Source organism: Anabrus simplex, chromosome 2, assembly GCF_040414725.1.
Source record: "Anabrus simplex isolate iqAnaSimp1 chromosome 2, ASM4041472v1, whole genome shotgun sequence".
NCBI classification, from domain to species: Eukaryota; Metazoa; Arthropoda; class Insecta; order Orthoptera; family Tettigoniidae; genus Anabrus; species Anabrus simplex.
The window spans coordinates 86,908,092-86,931,578 of record NC_090266.1 but is presented as its reverse complement, the minus strand read 5'-3'; the positions used below and the strand labels follow the sequence as shown (position 1 = coordinate 86,931,578).

At 38.3% G+C, this 23,487-nt stretch overlaps 1 protein-coding gene across 1 annotated transcript in view; it reads right to left on the bottom strand.

The window, feature by feature from the left end:
* The window catches only part of p47 (NSFL1 cofactor p47), a 178,021-nt gene that overhangs the window by 11,371 nt on the left and 143,163 nt on the right, over positions 1-23,487 (bottom strand). The window contains exon 7 of the mRNA XM_067140182.2: positions 19,450-19,647. Within this exon, the coding sequence (XP_066996283.2) occupies positions 19,450-19,647 (198 nt within the window). The remainder of the gene's footprint in view (positions 1-19,449; positions 19,648-23,487) is intronic.

Below are 23,487 nucleotides of genomic sequence, written 5' to 3'. Positions count from 1 at the left end.
GTAGGAATGCTTGGCTACTGCTAAAATATCTGTGTTTTGGTTCTTGGTGTGACGGATATGTTCTTTTAGGCGGGTGGAGATCAGACGTTTTGTCTCACATACATAACAAGCTCCGCAGCTACATTCAATGTGATACACTCCAGGGGCCTGTAATTCTATTGTGTCTTTTACTGGTGGTAGATAACGGGCTAGCTTATGGTGAGGTTTATAGATAGTTTTTATGTTGTATTTGTCCAGTATCTTGCCGATCCTGTCTGTAGTGTTTTTAATGTCTGGCAGTATCAGTGTTTTCTGGCGGGTCAGTTCTTCTTTCCCGTTGTTTTCTCCTGCGGCGGCCTTTTCTTTGTTCTCTTCTGATTTTTTAAGGACTCGTCGGATGTTATTGAGCGAGTAGCCATTTTTCCTAAGGGTTTCCGTGAGGTGTTCTTTTTCTTCCTCGAGGTGCTCTGCGTCAGATATCGCTATGGCCCTGTTCACTAGTGATGTTAGGACAGTCTGCTTTTGTGATGGGTGATGATGAGACAAGGCCTGTAGGTACCTGTCTGTGACAAAGAATACTGCAATGTATTCGAAACGTCGGCAAACTATACGTGATATGCGTACAAGTACAATACGGTTTAACCCGGAAATTAAATTAAAAAATTCTTCACACCGTGGAAGCTTCACTTCTAAGATTACCAGAATATCATTTACTCCTAGCACATCCAGATGCATCCCCTCTGCTGACTCAGTCAGTTCAACTTTCTTTCTTCCATAAGCCCCCATTAATAGTGATAGCACCCCATCGAATTCCATTTCGTTCATCAAGTTGTTTCTGAGAGGTCCCATACCTATTAAATCGGAGTGGGACTCCCTTATTTTCATAGGCCCGAGGCTTGCTTAAGACATTCCGAGTGTGCTCGGTGAAAATTCTGTGAAGCTGGATGCTTCCCTTACTTACACTTAGTCCAAGTGAAGATCACTCCTCTAACAGGTTAGGGACCACTGGTGGATTGTATAGTCCCACCAGCCTGAGCACAAGGAGGGCCATAATTCAGAATATGTCCGAGATGCCCACTCCCATTCTGCAGCAACTGGTATGCCGACACTCAGGACCACTTACTAGGCCACTCAGCCGTTGCCCATGATTCAGGAACTAGGACGTGACTACAGTAATCCGCATCATAAGAAATATTAATTTCAAGAATTCTTAAGAAGAGTCAATTATTTTAATATGCATTGATTTTAACATGACACCTGACCTATTTTTTTTTTTTTTTTTCATGAAACATTAATTTCAAGGATCCTCATGGAGATTTAATTGTTGATATGAGTATTTTTAATGTATGTCTTTTAGTTGATAAGAGAATGCTTATTCTTTACCATTAGTTCTTTGTCAGCTGATGATGGCTTGAAACAAGCCGAAACATGTACTGATCAACTGTAACTTAACACGAGTAAAACAATTACCGATAAGGTTAACCTTAAATAACAAAGCTGTTTGTAACTGATAACTGCAAATACAATGAAATTTGTAAGGATTAAATAGATGGTTAGGGAGGATACCACTATAGAGTAGCGAAGTATGGAGTTTGCAGAGATCCTCATTCATTTACAGAGGCTTGCACGCTAAATGAAGTGAAGGTAATGAATTCAAAGATTGAAGGGCCTAAAAGACATTTTCAGCTCAAAGGTATCACAGATCATAATAAAATTTATGTATGCACTTTTCCCTGGATAATGCATGTAGAGGCTTCATTTGGTATACTGAACAAACCAAAACATAAATTGATAGTTGTCTTTCATTATATTATTGTCTACTATTATATATTATTGTACGAGTTGATAGTTGTCTACCATCACCTTACCCGGCAAGCTGGAAGGGTTCAAAGGTAATGAGTTGTTTACCACATATCACCTACTTGTCCAATCATATGATACTTTGCCCAAAATCCATGATAAATATTATAGTGTGTAGAAGTTTTGCCCCTGATTCTATATTATAATTTACCTACTCCCATCTAATTAACAACCACTCTTTATTATCATGGGTTATAAACTTCATGGTTCTGATCCGTATTGAATTGTAGGTACAATATAATTATTAAATTAACGTAGTTGGTCCACCTTTCAATACTATAATATGTAATATTCTAAATTACATTAATTAGGGACTAGTTTTGGCCGGGGCTGGCCATCTTCAGCCTTAATGTAAAACATCTAATAACTAAACAAATGTACATGCATACAATTGACATGAAACAAATGTATACAAATTGACATTGAAAACTGGGATGAAATTATGACTAAATTTGAAAATAAACTAGGTTCTAACACCTTGAGTATGCTCATCATTGAGACTATTTCAAGTATTAATTTATACGCACAGAACTGTTAGTTCCAATACTGCTAATCATTAATAATTCAGTAGTAAATGGGTACTGGTAAATGTTGATCCCATAGTTCATCACCAAATCAGTTTGAGTGGTGTTAGCCAAATGCAAGCCATTGGACACTGCTGTAAATAACCACTAGCTGACTGAGAACTGTTAGATGTTGTTTTGTCAAACGAAGTAATACAATGAGATGCTCTCATGGTGCTTGTTAAATCATGCTGAAATGATGTTGGACATTGTCAGGATGGCACATGAAGATGTGGTTAACACAGATACATTGTGTCTGGTATAAAATTTACAATTCATTGCGGTGCCCATGAAATTAACCTGAATAAATGAGATAAAATTAAATTAATGAACTGAATGAGAGAATGTGTTAGCTAGATGGCATAGGTATTATATGAGACTTACCTCTAAATACAGCACCTTTCCTCAACAGCAATTCTTTTTCGCACATCCTTCAGCCCCGCCTTAATTGCCCCTCCTCCCAACCCACCCGCTTCCCCTCCCCCCTTTCCTTCAATCAATCAATCAATCAATCAATCAATCAATCAATCAATCAATCAATCAATCAAATCAAATCAATCAATACTGAACTGCATTTAGGGCAGTCGCCCAGGTGGCAGATTCCCTATCTGTTGTTTTCCTAGCCTTTTCTTAAATGATTTCAAAGAGATTGGAAATTTATTGAACATCTCCCATGGTAAGTTATTCCAATCCGTAACTCTCCTTCCTATAAATGAATATTTGCCCCCATTGGTCCTCTTGAATTCGCACTTTATCTTCATATTGTGATCTTTCCTACTTTTAAAGATGCCACTCAAACTTATTTGTCTACTAATGTCATTCCAAGCCATCTCTCCGCTGACAGCTTGGAACATAACATTTAATGATATAGAGTTGATTCCCATAGGGTTGGTACATACCATTTAGTCGAGCAGCTCGTCTTCTTTCTCCCAGTTCTTCCCAGCCCAAACTTTGCAACATTTTTGTAACGCTACTCTTTTCTCGGAAATCACCCACAACAAATCGAGCTGCTTTTCTTTGGATTTTTTCCAGTTCTTGAATCAGGTAATCCTGGTGAGGGTCCCATACATTGGAACCATACTCTAGTTGGGGCCTTACCAGAGACTTATATGCCGTCTCCTTTACATCCTTACAACAACCCCTAAACACCCTCATAAGCATGTGCAGAGATCTGTACCCTTTATTTACAATCCCATTTATGTGATTACCCCAATGAAGATCTTTCCTTATATTTACACCTAGATACTTACAATGATCCCCAAAAGGAACTTTCACCCCAACAACGCAGTAATTAAAACTGAGAGGACTTTTCCTATTTGAGAAACTCACAACCTGACTTTTAACACTGTTTATCAACATACCATTGCCTGCTGTCCATCTCACAACATTATCGAGGTCACGTTGCAGTTGTTCACAATCTTGTAACTTATTTATTACTCTATACAGAATAACATCATCTGCAAAAAGCCTTACCTCTGATTCCACTTTTTTACTCATATCATTTATATATATAAGAAAACATAAAGGTCCAATACTACTGCTTGTTTGAAGGGGCCTAACATCTAAGGTCATCGGTCCTCCAATAATACTGCCCTGAGAAATTCCCCTCTTAATTATTACAGGGTCAGATAAAGCTTCGCCTACTCTAATTCTCTGAGATCTATTTTCTAGAAATATAGCAACCCATTCGGTCATTCTTTTGTCTAGTCCAATTGCACTCATTTTTGCCAGTAGTCTCCCATGATCCACCCTATCAAATGCCTTAGATAGGCAATCGCGATAATGTCCATTTGACCTCCTGAATCCAAGATATTTGCTATATCTTGCTGGAATCCCACAAGTTGAGCTTCAGTGGAAGAACCTTTCCTAAAACCGAACTGCCTGTATCGAGACAGTTATTAATTTCGCAAACATGTCTGATATAATCAGAAAGAATGCCTTCCTAAAACTTACATACGATGCATGTCAAACTTACTGGCCTGTAATTTTCAGCTTTATGTCTATCACGCTTTCCTTTATACTCAGGGGCTACAACTCTCCATTCATTTGGTATAGCTCCTTCAACCAAACAATAATCGAATAAGTACTTCAGATATGGTACTATATCCCAACCCATTGTCTTTAGTACATCCCCAGAAATCTTATCAATTCCAGCCGCTTTTTTAGTTTTCAACTTTTGTATCTTATTGTAAATGTCATTGTTATCATATGTAAATTTTAAATACTTCTTTAGCCTTAGTCTCCTCCTCTACCTGGACATTATCCTTGTAACCAACAATCTTTACATACTGCTGACTGAATACTTCTGCCTTTTGAAGATCCTCACATACACACTTCCCTTGTCCATTAATTATTCCTGGAATGTCCTTCTTGGAACCTGTTTCTGCCTTAAAATACCTATATATACCCTTCCATTTATCATTAAAATTTGTATGACTGCCAATCATGCTTGACATCATGTTATCCTTAGGTGCCTTCTTTGCTAGATTTAATTTCCTTCACTTTCTCCTTACTTCCACAGCTATTTCTAACTATTTCTTTCCAATAGGACCTTCCCCTCCCCTCACCTTCCTTTTCATTTGAATCTCACAACAGTTAGTCTGAAGCACACACACAACAATAGGACACACACCTCATGCTGTATTGAGAGGTAAGTTTCATATAACCTATGCCATCTAACTAACACATTCTCTCATGCAATTCATTAATGTTATTTTACCTCACTTATTCCGGTTAACTTCATGGGCACCGCAATGAACTGCAAATTTCATACCAGACACAATGTAGCTGTGTTAACCACATCTTCATGTGCCATCCTGACAATGTCCAACAACATTTCAGCATGATTTAACATGCACCACGAGAGCATCTCATTTTATTACTTTGATTGATGAAACAACATCTAACAGTTCTCCGTCTGCTAGTGGTTATTTAAAGTGGTGTCCAATGGCTTCCACATGGCTAACACCACTTAAACAGATTTGGTGATGAGCTACGGGATCAACATTTACCAGTTCCCATTTACTATTGAATTATTAATGATTAGCAGTATTAGAACTAACAGTTCTGTGTATATAAATTAATATTTGAAATACAGGGAAACTCGGTTAAGAAGTTCCCGCATGAGAAGTTTTCCTGCCTAAGAAGTGTGAAATTCTTGGTCCCTTGATCGGTTGCATTAAGATATATGCATATTTATCCTGCTTAAAGTGTTCTGTTGTAAATATATTTCCCGGTTAAACAGTTCAAATTTTAAGAGCCCCTTGAGATAGAAAACGTCCGCTCAAAGCAGCTCATGGTTAGAACCCTCCAGTCCCCGTGCAAGTTGAACCCTGTGTTAGACCGTTTGCACCTGTCATGGAGCCTCTCGGGGCTTGCCAAGGCCATATGACGTCATGCTGTGACACCACCACCACCAGATGCTCACTCTCACCTTGTGGAATCGAATCGAACCCATCAGTCATAATTACCACTCCACTGTTTACATCAAGCAGAATAGAATTGAATGGGATTCTACGCGGGAAACACAAAGCACGCAATGGATGCTTTGATAAAACATTAATGCAGTAAGTTGTGTGCCGCGACAGGGTGAAGTCATTAATCGAGGTGGCATCAACATCAATTAAAAACCGAAAAATATATCTGTCCACAACACAACAGCTTCTTATGCATTACCGTACTGTTTATTAGGAATACGTGAACGACAACAGTAGTGAATACCACTTACAAAATTGTTCACGGTAAATACTGTACATTCCAAGCCATGTCAATTATCGTACTGACATACCGTACTGTATATGGACTCCAACATGATAATATGATTTGAAATAAGGTCAACAACAATTGCGAAATGAAGTACCGTATAGGCCTAATCTACCACAAAATTGAATATTCTAACCTGTTTGGTTTACATTCCCATGCTTATTTCCTTCCAGACATTCTCTCTTACGTTCTTGTTGCAATAATGCTTATGGGTCTTGTCGTAGAGGAAATTACGTTTTGGAAATAAACTGAAAAGATTTTCCGTGTCCATTATTAGTTAGGTGAATAAACTATTACGAAACAAAGAAACGTCCCGACTCCATGCAGGAAACAGCCAACCAAAGAGAATGCAGCCGACTTGCCAGCTGATACATATTATGCCACCAAACAGCCAGCCGAAAGATCCCGATCGTCTACGAAGTTGAACGAATGTTGATAACCAGCTGGGTGTTGGTGAGAGAGGGCCTGATACGCGCACTCAGAGGCATTGCGAAACGTGTTGGCATAAAATTGAAAGTTATTTTTATTTTTAACTTTATACGAGCTAAACATTGCATTATCGTGTCACTCGTAATTATTACATCGCATTATTAGAACGTAGCACAAAGATGAGGAGACGTGAAATAAAATTCTCGCTGGGAAAGAAACTGTTTACGTTTGGATGTGCTAGTGTTGCTACTGCGCCTTTATCACTCGCACGTAATACCCCAATACTTTCCCATGCACTCATTTCTGCAACTTTGAACCTGCTTTTCTTTTCTTCATTACCTTTAGCATGACGAGGATTAAAGCAGGAAAACTCAATATTGGCTTGTCCATGTGGGTACTTGCGAAACAGCCAGAAACTACGCCCGTGGCCGTGACAACTAGCAGGAATGCAGGGGTGATATAGGCCTATGAATAGATTCTAAGAATAACTAAGAATAAGTTGCCGATGTCCCGTCTGCTGCCGTTAACTTGAAGATGTCGGGGGGGTGTGAAAAACTGAACCGGTTTATGGAAGGTTCAGTCAGTGTGCCTCAGAACACATGGAAGGCAATGTGGGAATGTGGGAGGTTTTTTAGGTTTTCTTTTTTTTTGCAAGATGCTTTACGTCGCACCAACATAGATAGGTCTTACGGCGATGATGGGACAGGAAAGGGCTAGGAATGGGAAGGAAGCGACTGTGGCCTTAATTAAGGTACAGCCCCAGCATTTGCCTGGTGTGAAAATGGGAAACCACGGAAAACCATTTTCAGGGCTGCCGACAGTGGGGTCATGATAATCTAATACTGTATTTATATTGTGACTTTCTTTTAGCAGGTCTTATATATCAGCCTATTTTGGTATTGTTCACAAATAAGGAAATCTGTTGGCTGTGTGCTTCACATGTATGTCAAAGTACAGAATAAGTTTTCGGGCATTACCCCTTTTAAGAAGTTTCCTGCTTAAGAAGTTTTTTCGTGGTCCCTTGAAAAACTTCTTAACAGAGTTTCACTGTAGTCTCAATGATGAGCGAGCATACTCAAGGTGTTAGAACCTAGTTTAATTTTAAAATTTAATCATAATTTCATCCCATTTTTTAATGTCAATTTGTATACATTTGTTTCATTTGTTTTATGTCAATTGTATGCATGTACATTTGTTTAGTTATTAGATGTTCTACACTAAGGCTGAAGATGGACAGCCCCGGCTGAAACTAGTCCCTAATTAATGTAATTTAGAATATTACATATTATAGTACTGAAAGGTGGACCAACTACATTAATTTAATAATTATATTAAACCACTGTTTCTACTCCTTTTGCTATTCCCTGTACTTCCTGAAATATGATTCTGACCATATTAATTTTTTCTTCCACTGATTTCTAGGAATCCCAGAAAATGCTTCATTATCGGTTGAAAATACACTTAAGAAAGGTGGTAAAAAGACAAGAAAATGTAAAATGGTAAATAAAGTTATTAACTCCTACGCACCCGTAAGTGGACTGATACACACTTGAGCGGCTGGGACAGGACTCCACAAGTGGCCTGATACGCCAGGATGCAAGGTCGCATGGCTTTTCCTGGAAACACTTCTACTTGAAATCTGTTCATGGTGTCCCAAAGTGTCACCAGAGTGCTCTGGTATGCTTCTTTGGCAAAGAAAATTGATTAAAATATAGATTGAGAAATCTGTATTCTGTTCTTCAGAAGATAGCTGAGAAGGAAATTGCTTGATCGCGCGATATGCTCAGTAATAGTGGAATTCAAAGCTTAATTGATGTTTTAGGCTCTGATTTCAGCAGTGATAGTGAGGAAGAAGTTATTAGTGATCCTGTGCATGTTATATTGAATGATTCGAGCGAGTGTGAAAGTGATTTTAGTGAAAATGATGAGCAACCTGTTCAATGGAATTGGGTGCCTGGACAGAATTCTCCAATTATTCACAGCTTTTCTGGAGCATGTGGAATGAATCCTGGTAGTGGTATTTGTAGAAATGTAAGTAGAGATATCATTTTCCGGAAGTACTTAGATGACAACATTGTACATTTCATAGCAGACGAAACTAATAGGTATGCCAGTGCTGATCCCAACTTTTTTCAGATGAACTCGAATGAAATATGTGTATTCTAATGGGACTGGTAAGATCAACAAATCATAGTTACTGGTGCAAAGATGTAAGTGTTGATACACACTACTTTAGAACTGTCATGCCTCATGGCAGATTTCTCCAACTGAGCAAATATTTACATCTGGCTAACAATGAGGCAGCTGATACTTTAGATCTTCTTAGAAAGTTGCGCTCGGTTATGGAAATGATTGAAATCAAATTTAGAACATTGTAAACACCTGACAGGAGCATTTCATTAGATGAATCACTGATGAAATGTAGAGGTCGCCTTCATTTCATACAGTACAACAATCTAAGCAAGCACGGTTTGGTGTAAAGTTTTATAAACTGTCGGACTCAAAGAATGGTTACATACATTCCTTCAAAATTTATGTAGGCCGAGATAAAGTAGATGATATGCCAGCTAGCAGCAAGATAGTGATAGATATGTCACACTGTAATTTACTGGATCAGGGCTATTGTTTATATGTAGATAATTGGTATTTATCACCGGATCTGTATCTTTATTTACACTCAATAGGAACAAATGTATACAGAACAGTCAGGGGCTAATAGGAAAAATATGCTCAAAGAAATAGGTAAGGTACAACTCCAGAAGGGCGAGGCAACTATATATTCTTGCAACAATATGTGTGCGATCAAATGAAACGACAAGAAAGACGTTTTGGTGCTCTCAACAATGCATGGACTGGACTTCGCTTGCACTGGCAAGATTGACTGGAAGACTGGAGTTATCACATTCAAACCCACAGCTATTATATCCTGTAATGCTAACATGGGAGATGTACATTTAGGAGACCAACTTCTTCGTGAATTTCATGTTAATATATACGTAAAATTAAAAATCCACCTTTTTGATATTAATATTAAACTAAACAAGTTATAAGATTTACTTGGGACTAGTTTCGACGCTGGTGAGCGTCATCTCCAGCCAAATATGAGAAAAGGCAATCGTAAATAAACATATCATCATTATATCAATGCACTCTTATTATGGGACTTATGATGCTCCTAAAAGTATCTGGAGAAAACTTCAAATAAAGGCAATTTCAAAATCTTGACGTCATGATTAACAAGAATAATAATTTCAAGAATAATTTTAATGTTTATAAAGGAACTTTATACATGTTTCATCCTTTGTACTTCAGATCAATTGTGACGAGACCTTTTACTTAAATTGTGAATCTTCCTACTCCAAGCAGAACTCAGGACTTTCAAGATTCCATCTTGAGTTAAATAATTACTGTTGAACTGTCGTTCTAATTGGGACTGTCATATTTACAGAGAAACTCTATATATGGTTCAACCTTTGTATAACATTTACTTTTTATTCATTTGAGAATCTTACGGTTCTAAATCAAACTCGGTACTTTCAAAGTTCTACCATGAGTGAAAAGAATTATGTAGTGTTGTGTGTCGTTCTAATCATGACTTCAAGATTTTGAAATTGTGATTATTTGAAGTTTTCTCCATATACTTTTAGGGGCATCGTAAGTCCCATATTAAGAGTGTGTATATGTGCATTAATATATGTTTATTTACGATTGCCTGTTTCCATATTTGGCTGAAGATGACTCTCACCAGCGTCGAAACTTGTTCCAAGTAAACGTCATAACTTGTTTAGTTTAATATTAGTATTGAAAAGGTGGATTATTAATTTTACTTATCTATTATTCTCAGTCCAATACAGACTTAAAAATGAAATTCTTCAATTTAAAGTTCATGTTATGTGTAAAACACAGAAGGCATACAAAAAAAATTTAAAAATATATTTTCAATACGATCCTTCTGAATTCCCACATTCTGCACCGAATTGTCAATGGCAAACAGGACAGAACATTAAATGTTTTCAAACAGAAATTGACAGAAGAAATTATTGGTTGTTCATTTCAAGAGGGGGTTGTAGCTAGACGTTCTGTCAAACCTGGAGAGTTGCCATCATGATTGACTGGCCGCCACTTCCCAATCAAACTGGAGCCATCTGCTGCAAAAGGTTCCAGAACAACAAAACAGTGTGTTGCATGCCTGAAACGCAAGCAGAGGAAGGAGACCACCTGGTAGTGTGATCAGTGTAAAGTTCCACTTTGTATGGACCATTTCGAGCCATACCACATACTGAAGAACCTCTGAGGTAAGATAAGTTAATGAAAAATTTAAGTTTTCAAAGGTTATAGTTATTCATTGTATCGCTTATACAGACCAGGACCCTTGTATAAGCGTTGTATAGCAGCGAGTAGCAAAAAAAGAAACGAGTGAGCAATTTATTTTCGTGGTATTTATTGTCTACAGTAATATAATCGAGGTGAAATATTTGACTTATCCATTTAATATTGAAAGAATGGACGATAACGTTGATGATCTTCACGATATTTTAAACATAGAAGACATACACCGTTCAGAGGTTATGGACGCTAGACATCTTGGTAAAGTAAAACACTTTAAAGAGACGGAATGGCAATGAATAACTATAAAATAAATTATGGTTGGGCGTATTTTTGTGTAATGCTTAATAGACTTTTGATATTGCGAGTTTATTATATATTATCTGTCCCTACAAAGATCTTTCTCAAAATTGAGTACCTATAAAATGGGGCATATTCCTCGAGATAAAAAATGGCATAACTTGAAAACCATACGTGATATGATTTCCATACTTTATAGTTGAATACCCAGAAATATGACGCATAAATGCCTAATAGAAACTTTTTTGATCAAACCTTTCTTTTAAGCTACAAAACAGTTTTTCCTTTCTCCTGAAAAGTAAGGATTTTGGAATGTGTACCCTGTTCAACTCGCCGATTCAATTACAATTGCTTACGTTTTCCGTACTACCCCAGTTAGGAGCTTTTGATCTTAGCTTTTCCATTTGTTTTTTGGCGTTCATTACACAAGCAAGCTGAAGAAATGTTGATATCAATGTAAGTCAATTTCCAGCTGTCTCATGGAATGACAATGAATAACTAAGTTATAAAAGAAATGATGGTTGGGCGTATGTTTGTGTAATAATGTATTACTGCTTAATAGACTTTTGAAATTGCGAGTTTATTATACATTATCTGCCCCTACAAAGATCTTTCTCAAACTTGAGTACCTATAAAATGGGACACATATTCCTCGAGATAAAAAATGGCATAACTTGAAAACCATACGTAATATGATTTCCATACTTTGTAGTTGAATACGCAGAAATATGATGTATGAATGCCTAATAGAAACTTTTTTGATCAAACCTTTTGTTTAGCTACAAAACAGGTTTTCCTTTCTCCTGAAAAGTAAGGATTTTGGAATGTGTACGGTACACTTTTCAACTCGCCGATTCAATTACAATTGCTTGCGTTTTCCGTACTATCCCAGTTAGGAGCTATTGATCTTTTCTTAAGCCTTTCCATTTCTTTTTTTTGGCGTTCATTACACAAGCAAGCTGAAGAAATGTTGATGTCAGTATAAGCCAATTTCCAGCTGTCTCATTTAGTGTTGCAACTGCCTTTTCGATATGCCGTGCTACTGTGCGACAGTTTTGCTCGTAGATAACCAGCAGAAGCGATCATAAAGGTGGTGAACGTGCGAAATACGTCAGTGAACTGCAGGAAGAGATTCCTACGCTTTGGAACGAGTGTATACGTGCTGTATAGTAATACAATGCGTATACCTCGTTTATTAGTAAGAAAAATGTAAAACGCTTATACAGGGTTTATTCACGGTTTAACTAAACAAGAGTTAAACAACTGTATAAGGACTTTTTATTAGTAAGACGGTTAATGTTTAAATGGATAAAATACCAAGATGCGCATCACTCTGCTTGGAACACTTCCCGGTTCCCTTAAATCAATTGAAAATTTGTAACTAAAAACAAAATGAGAACCCACTTTAACTATCTTTTTTTTAAAATGGACATTACAGTCACTGACTTCTAAATAGCTTGTGTATTGTGGTAATAAAGCAAATTTTACTCTTATAGACAAAAGTGAAATTGTTTCAAACATTTGCTAGATGACTGCACCGAAATTCACTTCGGTGTCCTTTACTTCTGTCCCTCGCTGAAAACCTTCTAATGTACACAAAGTGAATGGGCTGATTTGACAACACTGTGCATTTGAATTTGAGCTACAACCAACTTATGAACCTTACAGATACTCATTTCACACTAATACAAAAAGTTTATGGAAATGATTCAAAATATTTTAACACAATATTCTTCACATCATTTGATAACATAAAATACTGAAATACAATGTATTCTACGTTACACCCAAATATAAACTGTTGGAAAAAGAATTAGTACACCTGGAAAGAAGACCGATTTTGATCCGATGACGATAGATGCCACCTCAGGGTAGTAGATGTACTGATAATGGTTTCAATGTCGTTCGCCAACAGGTAGTGTAATGACATACCTGCCAGAGCGCCATTTGCGTGTACACTTTAATAAGGAATGTTTATAGCTGTAAGGCCCAGTGTGATTTAAACGTGTGAAGCAAACAGGCGCCATGCCATGGAGACACTCTCATGCTTCCTACAGCCAACTGAGAGAGTTTGACAGGGGTCAAATTGTGGCCTTCCGAGTGGGGGGATGGTCCTTCCGGAGAACTGCCATACAAGTTGGACGTTGTGCGTCAGTTGTGCAACGATGCTGCTTGCAATGGTCACGTGAACATTCTCACACCTATAGACAAGGTTCTGGATGTCCACGCAGCACAGACGTCCGCCAAGATCGTCGTATTGTAAGGGCAGCAGTGGCAGATCGTACAGCTACCACAGCACAGATACGAGACTGTGAGCCCAGAAGTGTCAACACGAACTGTTGCCAAGCTGTTACTAGCAGTGGGACTATGGGCATGCACAGCTCTAGCCCGTCTTACACTCGCGCCACAGCATCGATGAGCATGGCTCGATTGGTGCTATCAGAGGATCACTTGGAAGATGGAATGGTGGGCAGTGGCCTTCAAAGATGAAAGCAGATTCTGCTTGCATGCAAGTGATGGGAGTTTGCATGTAAAACGTAGACATGGCGAGCATTGTCTCGCCTCATAGAGTGCATTCGTCCATGACACACTGGCCCCACCCCAGGCCTTATGGTCTGGAGTGCAATAAGCTAGAACTCTCATTCACCTTTGGTGCTTGTGGAGGGAACGCTAACCAGCGCTCGGTATGTGCACAGTGTTGTAAGACCCATTCTTTTGCCATTCTTGCAACAGGAAGGTAATGTGTTGTTCCAATAGGATAATGCTCGCCCACACACTGCGTACGAAACTCAACGAGCTCTGCAAGACTTGCAGCAACTTCCGCAGCCAGCACGATCTCCGGACTTGTCTCCCATCGAGCACATGTGGGATATGATGGGACAACTGACACATGTGAATCGTCAACTCACAACTCTTGCAGAACTACGTGAACAGGTCGAACAGGCGTGGAATAATATATCCCACAACAGTATACGCCATCTGTATGATCGAATGGATGCCAGAATCAGCGCCTACATTGCCGCCCATGGAGGATACACCACGAACTAATGTGGGTGTTTCAGCATGGATCGACACCTGATACCTCAGTACTGCTTGAGCTATAGATCTGTAAATGTAAGCATTTCATGTACTCCACATGCACTGTTTCAACAATAAATCTTGAGTGAATCGGAAAACTCTAAGGGGATGTGGTAAATTTTATTTCTGGCAGTGAGCGTGGAGTGTTGGTAAGGTACCTTCAGATTGGGCAAAAGCAGTAATTGCCCCTATCTATAAGCAAGGGAACAGGAAGGATTGCAACAACTATTGAGGTATCTCACTGATTAGTATACCAGGCAAAGTATTCACTGGCATCTTGGAAGGGAGGGTGCGATCAGTCGTTGAAAGGAAGTTGGATGAAAACCAGTGTGGTTTCAGACCACAGAGAGGCTGTCAGGATCAGATTATCAGTATGCGCCAGGTAATTGAAAAATGCTACGAGAGGAACAGGCAGTTGTGTTTATGTTTCGTAGATCTAGAGAAAGCATATGACAGGGTACCGAGGGAAAAGATGTTCGCCATACTGGGGGACTATGGAATTAAAGGCAGATTATTAAAAGCAATCAAAGGCATTTATGTTGACAATTGGGCTTCAGTGAGAATTGATGGCAGAATGAGTTCTTGGTTCAGGGTACTTACAGGGGTTAGACAAGGCTGTAATCTTTCACCTTTGCTGTTTGTAGTTTACATGGATCATCTCCTGAAAGGTATAAAATGGCAGGGAGGGATTCAGTTAGGTGGAAATGTAGTAAGCAGTCTGGCCTATGCTGACAACTTGGTCTTAATGGCAGATTGTGCCGAAAGCCTACAGTCTAATATTGTGGAACTTGAAAATAGGTGTAATGAGTATGGCATGAAAATTAGCCTCTCGAAGACTAAATTGATGTCAGTAGGTAAGAAATTCAACAGAATTGAATGTCAGATTGGTGATACAAAGCTGGAACAGGTCGATAATTTCAAGTATTTAGGTTGTGTGTTCTCCCAGGATGGTAATATAGTAAGTGAGATTGAATCAAGGTGCCGTAAAGCTAATGCAGTGAGCTCGCAGCTGCGATCGACTGTATTCTGTAAGAAGGAAGTCAGCTCCCAGACGAAACTATCTTTACATCGGTCTGTTTTCAGACCAACTTTGCTTTACGGGAGCGAAAGCTGGGTGGACTCAGGATATCTTATTCATAAGTTAGAAGTAACAGACATGAAAGTAGCAATAATGATTGCTGGTACAAACAGGTTGGAACAATGGCAGGAGGGTACTCAGAATGAGGAGATAAAGGCTAATTTAGGAATGAACTCGATGGATGAAGCTGTGCGCATAAACCGGCTTCGGTGGTGGGGTCATGTGAGGCGAATGGAGGAGGATAGGTTACCTAGGAGGATAATGGACTCTGCTATGGAGGGTAAGAGAAGTAGAGGTAGACCAAGACGACGATGGTTAGACTCGGTTTCTAACGATTTAAAGATAAGAGGTATAGAACTAAATGAGGCCACAACACTAGTTGCAAATCGAGGATTGTGGCGACGTTTAGTAAATTCACAGAGGCTTGCAGACTGAACGCTGAAAGGCATAACAGTCTATAATGATAATGTATGTGTATGTATGTATGTATGTATGTGTGTTTATACGTGCAAAAATAAATCAATGATGAGCCCCACTGCCATGCTGGAGTGGAATGATGTTAATTTCACAAGTGAAAAGGACTAAAGAGCCTGAAGATAACATTTGCAATTAGTGAAATTTTATTATGGGTCATCTCTGGGAATTCCATTTTTGAGATGACTGTTTTAAAAAATCCGACTAAGTCTGAACACACAACATACGCTAAGATATCCAGAAATTTTTTCTATTTCCGGGGACAGATATAAAGGCAATTAAAAACTACTTTTATATTGTGCTGTTTCTTTCACACATTTGAAAGGATAACCACTGAGTACTCATTCTACTTCTGTGCTAAAAATATTAACTCTACTTATTTACTTCATGTTACCACTTTCACAACTCAAAGCACTTTCATGCTTTTATGTTCCTACGTATTCTACAGCTGCGGTCTTCCTGCCATTCCCGACACTAAAGATTGTTCAGCACAAAGAACAAGTGACAGCAGATTCATATAACCTTGGCAGGTAAAAGGGAAGTTTTTCAATATCTAATAATTTTTACTGAACACTTTTTTTTTTTTACAAGTTGCTTTACGTTGCTACGTTGCACCAACACAGATAGATGTTATCGCGACAATGGGATAGGAAAGGGCTAGGCATGGGAAGAAAGGAGCCGTGGCGTTAATAAAGGTACAGCCCCAGCATTTGCCTACTGTGAAAATGGGAAACCACGGAAAAACATCTTCAGGTCTGCCGACAATGGGGTTCGGACCCATACTCATTACCATGCAGGTGTTCCATGTGTTTACAGATGCTTTTTTCTTTTTTCTTTTTTGGCTAGTTGCTTTACGTCGCACCGACACAGATAGGTCTTATGGCGACAATGGGACAGGAAAGGGCTAGGAGTGGGAATGAAGCGGCCGTGGCCTTAATTAAGGTACAGCCCCAGCATTCGCGTGGTGTGAAAATGGGAAACCACGGAAAACCATCTTCAGGGCTGCCGACAGTGAGGTTCGAACCTACTATCTCCCGAATACTGGATACTGGCCGCACTTAAGCGACTGCAGCTATCGAGCTCGGTGTTCACGGATGCTGCGAACTGCTGCACAATGAACAGAAGTTACATGATACATAACTGCCATTTGCTTGTATTCAAAAAAGGACTTCACACGAGTTCAGAGAGTAGACCACAGAGGTCCCAATCAGAGAACACATGAAGGGAAATCGTAAATACTACTTGTATTTTTATAAAAAGGATTCAAAAAGTCATAGAATGCTATTGTTCACATAAAACCATACTACAATGAACACGAAATATCTGGGGATTTCTCAGGACAGGTGATTAAATCCAGGAAAATTCCAGGGACAAATAATGAACCTCGGTGAGTCTCCCTGGAAAATGGGGATGTCTGTTAACTTTAATATTTAGGCTCATGGCACAAAAAAAATTAAAAACCGCATGCACATAAAATAGCTAGATAGCGAAGTACTCAATTTTGTTATCTCACGATCGATTGGTGGATGATGTCCTGCGATATATCGTTTTAATTTAACATTTGTCCAAAACTGCAAAGAAAGAGTGGTGAAAAACTCTTGAATTACGTAACAATTGATGAAAAATGTAAATTTTAAATATGATACGACTGTAAAGTGTTCACAAATTGTACGATGGCCATTAAAAACACTTAATAATTATAAGAATTTGTGGAAAACCCATTTGTGAAAATAAGATGTCCCAACTGATTTCTAAAATTTTATACACTACCAGACTGCATTCGGGAGACAGTAGGTTCGAACCCCATTGTCAGCAACCCTAAAGACTCCTAGCTCTTTCCTGTTCCATCGTTGCTGTAAGACCTATCTGTGTCAGTGCGACGTAAAGCAAAATTGTCCACCATAACTCGCCTATGCATTGTTTTAACAAAATCAACAAAATTAAGAGATGATTAACACTGCATTCGGAACTGTCAATACCAATGGTAAGCTTTTCTACAATACACACATTTTCAACATAATAATAAACATTCAAATTCTGGCGTTTACAAACTAGAATGTTCCCAACATGACGCCAGTTACATTGGGCAAACAAGGAGGAGATTTTCAACCCGGAACAAAGAACACATGGATGCTAGCAGCTATGAGTGGGCATGAGTGATTTTTTGTGGCTATTTTGCTTTACGCCACACCGACACAGATAGGTCTTATGGCGATGATGGGATAGGAGAGGCCTAGGAATGGGAAGGAAGCGGCCATGGCCTTAATTAAGGTACAGCGCCAGCATTTCCCTGGTGTTAAAATGGGAAACCATAGAAAACCATCTTCAGGGCTGCCGATAGTGGGATTCGAACCCACTATATCCCGGATGCAAGCTCACAGCTGCGCGCTCCTAACCGCGCGGACAACTCACCCAGTTTAATCATTCCTTTGCTTCTATTAATCAAGACTCTGACATATTACACATAGCCAGTAAAGAAATTTTACTCAATATATATAAGAACATCCACATATATCTCGACCAAAGATATAACCCAAGCTTCAATTTTAACAAAACCTCTGAAAAATCGAGATCCTTTTTTAAGAATAAATAAATATTATGTAGAATTAAGAACTAAAAGACAATTAAAGCATGATGTAGGCAAGCTATTACTTCCCCTCCAGTTCGCCGCTCTCCTGTGCCTTTTCCGCACCCTTCCCCTAATAAAAACCGGCTTCCTACTGCTGCCCACCAGTGTTCAATCAAATGAAAACATGACATGACACAGCGTGGACAGAGCACGCTCTGGGAGGCTGAAAGACGGGATGTGAGTACGAAGTATCAGCATTTACTAAATTTCTTTTAGCCTCGTTTCCTAAATTTCAACCAACATACCTATTTAGTTTACTTTCCTTTCTAGAATCCAACAGATATAAAAACTGCCAATAATTCTGACACTTGATTTTCCGTCTCAACAATTTCCATCAAAAGATCTGTCCTATGAGTAAAAATAGTTCCACCACATTTAATAAGGAGCAGCTCCCCATAATTCAACCCAACTGATATTCAGCCCATTTTATGACCAGAACATACTGGAACAATATTATTAACTTGTTATCAAGATTGTAATAAGAGGACGTTTAAGGGAGTCAAGCTAAATTGCATTTTTGAAAACTTTGTACGTGCAGAGCCTACATGGCTCATCATCATCATCATCATCATCATCATCATCATCTTTGTAACATTTTTATATAATTCTAACAGAATTTAAGATGTCTTTGTCAATTGCTCAAACCACTTGAGGTTGGCACAATGGGGGCTGAAACATGCAATAGAAGATAAAACTTTCACATGACTGAATTAAATCTTCAATTGTAGTATAAGTTTTAAATTGTGTTGAAAGGTGGACCAATAATAAAAAATTCTCTTTAGAGTTAGTATTTATGATTATAAATACTGTAAGGGTTCTTTTACCCTGTAATTCTAAGTTTCTTTCAAATATATTCAGTCCAGTAATAAACTAGGATCCGGAAGTTCAGATAACCAATAACTTAGCCATATAATAGTGTCAGCAAGAGTGTAACAGACTACAAATTCAACTATTAATGCATAAAAGGATACTGGTTTATGAATGCTCGAATATCACCAACGGTGTGTGTGTGGTTGAAAACACCATTCAGTCGGGAGCCATCTGGCAAACGGATAGCAATTGTAGTTGTAGGTTTTGAATCATCAAGTTCAAATGAAGGAGCCACTCCAACATCCCCCTGAGGGTGTTCTCCTTCCTCGGTTTTGGTTCGGACAAAAGCGGGCGTTGGCCTGTGAAGAAAATTATACCATATATCACAACTGAAAAACAAAAACATGATAACTTTTGAATAAAATTTGTATCATGGGATTACCATATCTATTAGAGTATCTACAAATCCTTCCTCAAAAAGCACTCTCTCTCTCTCTCTCTCTCTCTCTCTCTCTCTCTCTCTTCAGCCTTAAATGTTAACAGTCATGTTTACTTACAGAATGTATGTTCAGCTGGTCATATTTAATAAGTGGACAATTTAGGAAGGTTTATAAAATTACATTATTGAGTTCCAAAGTTATTAGCTTTAACATAATTTGTGATATTCCTTTTGGATGTCTCTCACACCTACTGCTTTAGTCCTTGGCCTTGTCATCAACCTTTGTATGGTACAGCTCATAACAAGCACTTGCATGTAGTACTCATTTCTTTTCACAGATAACACAAAAATACCTTATTTGCTCACATATTAGACCCCGCCTTTTTTCCACTTTTACAGCAAAAAAAAAAGGAGGAGGTCCAATATGCGATAACCTCAAATTTTGTGCAGTGAGCACATTACTTCTAGGCTATAAAGAGCTATAAATTATACATGTGAACATTCTACACTATTCTTTGAAACGTTTAAAAATGGTTTCATTCCTGACTATAGAGTCTAAACAGTGAGAATCTATTCCCAAGTGGTTTCTGGAGAGGGTCTCTGATATTCCCAGTTGGTGTATGTGTTTCAGAAGCAACTCCTTTGGAATAAAGCTGTGCTGTAGAAAGCGTGCCAAACCACCAGCTGATAACATACGCTAATGTTACGAGGTTACTTCTTCCAATTGTAGTACATAGTGACTGGAAGCATTCTTTCGATAACTGCGGTTGTTGAAAACCAGCGCTTCTTTTTAAAAGTATATTCCAGTTGTAAATGAGATGAGAGAGACGGCATTGCTTAGGTTAAGTCTGCTATCAAGTGCCCGGATAGTGCCAGAAGTTCCACAACGGAAAGAATGAAAATAAAGAACAGGAAAGTTTGCTGCATTTATGGATATTCTACAGGCGTGGCAATAATGCGTTTCATTATCATAATGTTTAATTTCATACAATTGTTGTCTCCATTTTTATTAACACATAGTATGTTTTGTTTGGAGTCTCCAAAAATTGTTAAAAGTAAGTAGGGACATATAATAATAATAATAATAATAATAATAATAATAATAATAATTATTATTATTATTATTATTATTCTTTGGTACTGAATTTGAATTATTTGGTACTGAATTTTCTTTCCAAGTAAATTTAAATAGCCTATACAGCAACTGCAGACCAACAGGTCGTACTGCTTTTATCATTTCCACACAATTCATCCAATCCCCCACTGCTTTTCCCACTTACATTCATTTGACCTCTTTCATTGCAATTTCACTCTCGGATTCTTTCTCCTTACACTCTACCTCTTCCATCACGTCTGCATCCCTTCTCACATTCAGGAGTTCATCAAAGTAATCCTTCCATCTTTTACTTATCACCCCGATTGCGTTATCTCACCTTTTTTTCCCCCCTGTTCACCTGCTTTGTTTTTTTGCTATATTTTTTTTTGGCGACGATGGGATTGGAAAGGCCTAGGAATTGGAAGGAAGCAGCCGTGGCCTTAATTAAGGTACAGCCCCGGCTCTCTCTCTCTCTCTCTCTCTCTTCAGCCTTAAATGTTAACAGTCATGTTTACTTACAGAATGTATGTTCAGCTGGTCATATTTAATAAGTGGACAATTTAGGAAGGTTTATAAAATTACATTATTGAGTTCCAAAGTTATTAGCTTTAACATAATTTGTGATATTCCTTTTGGATGTCTCTCACACCTACTGCTTTAGTCCTTGGCCTTGTCATCAACCTTTGTATGGTACAGCTCATAACAAGCACTTGCATGTAGTACTCATTTCTTTTCACAGATAACACAAAAATACCTTATTTGCTCACATATTAGACCCCGCCTTTTTTCCACTTTTACAGCAAAAAAAAAAGGAGGAGGTCCAATATGCGATAACCTCAAATTTTGTGCAGTGAGCACATTACTTCTAGGCTATAAAGAGCTATAAATTATACATGTGAACATTCTACACTATTCTTTGAAACGTTTAAAAATGGTTTCATTCCTGACTATAGAGTCTAAACAGTGAGAATCTATTCCCAAGTGGTTTCTGGAGAGGGTCTCTGATATTCCCAGTTGGTGTATGTGTTTCAGAAGCAACTCCTTTGGAATAAAGCTGTGCTGTAGAAAGCGTGCCAAACCACCAGCTGATAACATACGCTAATGTTACGAGGTTACTTCTTCCAATTGTAGTACATAGTGACTGGAAGCATTCTTTCGATAACTGCGGTTGTTGAAAACCAGCGCTTCTTTTTAAAAGTATATTCCAGTTGTAAATGAGATGAGAGAGACGGCATTGCTTAGGTTAAGTCTGCTATCAAGTGCCCGGATAGTGCCAGAAGTTCCACAACGGAAAGAATGAAAATAAAGAACAGGAAAGTTTGCTGCATTTATGGATATTCTACAGGCGTGGCAATAATGCGTTTCATTATCATAATGTTTAATTTCATACAATTGTTGTCTCCATTTTTATTAACACATAGTATGTTTTGTTTGGAGTCTCCAAAAATTGTTAAAAGTAAGTAGGGACATATAATAATAATAATAATAATAATAATAATAATAATAATAATAATTATTATTATTATTATTATTATTATTCTTTGGTACTGAATTTGAATTATTTGGTACTGAATTTTCTTTCCAAGTAAATTTAAATAGCCTATACAGCAACTGCAGACCAACAGGTCGTACTGCTTTTATCATTTCCACACAATTCATCCAATCCCCCACTGCTTTTCCCACTTACATTCATTTGACCTCTTTCATTGCAATTTCACTCTCGGATTCTTTCTCCTTACACTCTACCTCTTCCATCACGTCTGCATCCCTTCTCACATTCAGGAGTTCATCAAAGTAATCCTTCCATCTTTTACTTATCACCCCGATTGCGTTATCTCACCTTTTTTTCCCCCCTGTTCACCTGCTTTGTTTTTTTGCTATATTTTTTTTTGGCGACGATGGGATTGGAAAGGCCTAGGAATTGGAAGGAAGCAGCCGTGGCCTTAATTAAGGTACAGCCCCGGCATTTGCGTGGTGTGAAAATGGGAAACCACGGAAAACCATCTTCAGGGCTGCTGACAGTGGGGCTCGAACCCACTATCTCCTGATTACTGGATACAGGCCGCACTTAAGCGACTGCAGCTATCTAGCTTGGTCACCTGCTTTGTATCGAGTCTTTATTTTCTCTTCATTCTTACAAGTCCGTATAACATTCTTTTACTGCTATACACATCCCCTTCCAATTCTCATGTAAATCTCTCCCAGGTCTTCTTCCCTTACTACTTTTTTTGCACTTCTTTTAATTTCCTGATACTTTCCTCTGTTTTATCCCTATTCTATACTTGCCATTTACAAAAGATAGACCTAAGGGTTCCACCTGATCAATACATATTTATTTATATGTGACTATTTATATATATCACATTGTGGGACTAGTTGCAATCATATAATGTTCTTCAGCTGCTTATAACTAAAAATCTATTGTTACTTTATCAATACGGACCAATATGCAGATAATTGCATAAGATACTTGTCATGCTTTCTTCTTATTTTTCACTACATACTTTATCCTAATGGTTCATGGTGTGGGTTACTGTAGTCACGTCCTACTTCGTGAACCATGGGCAACGGCTGAGTGGCCACGTAGGTGGTCCTGAGAGTCGGGATACCAGTTGCTATGGAATGGGAGTGGGCAACTAGGACACAATCTGAGTCATGGCCCTC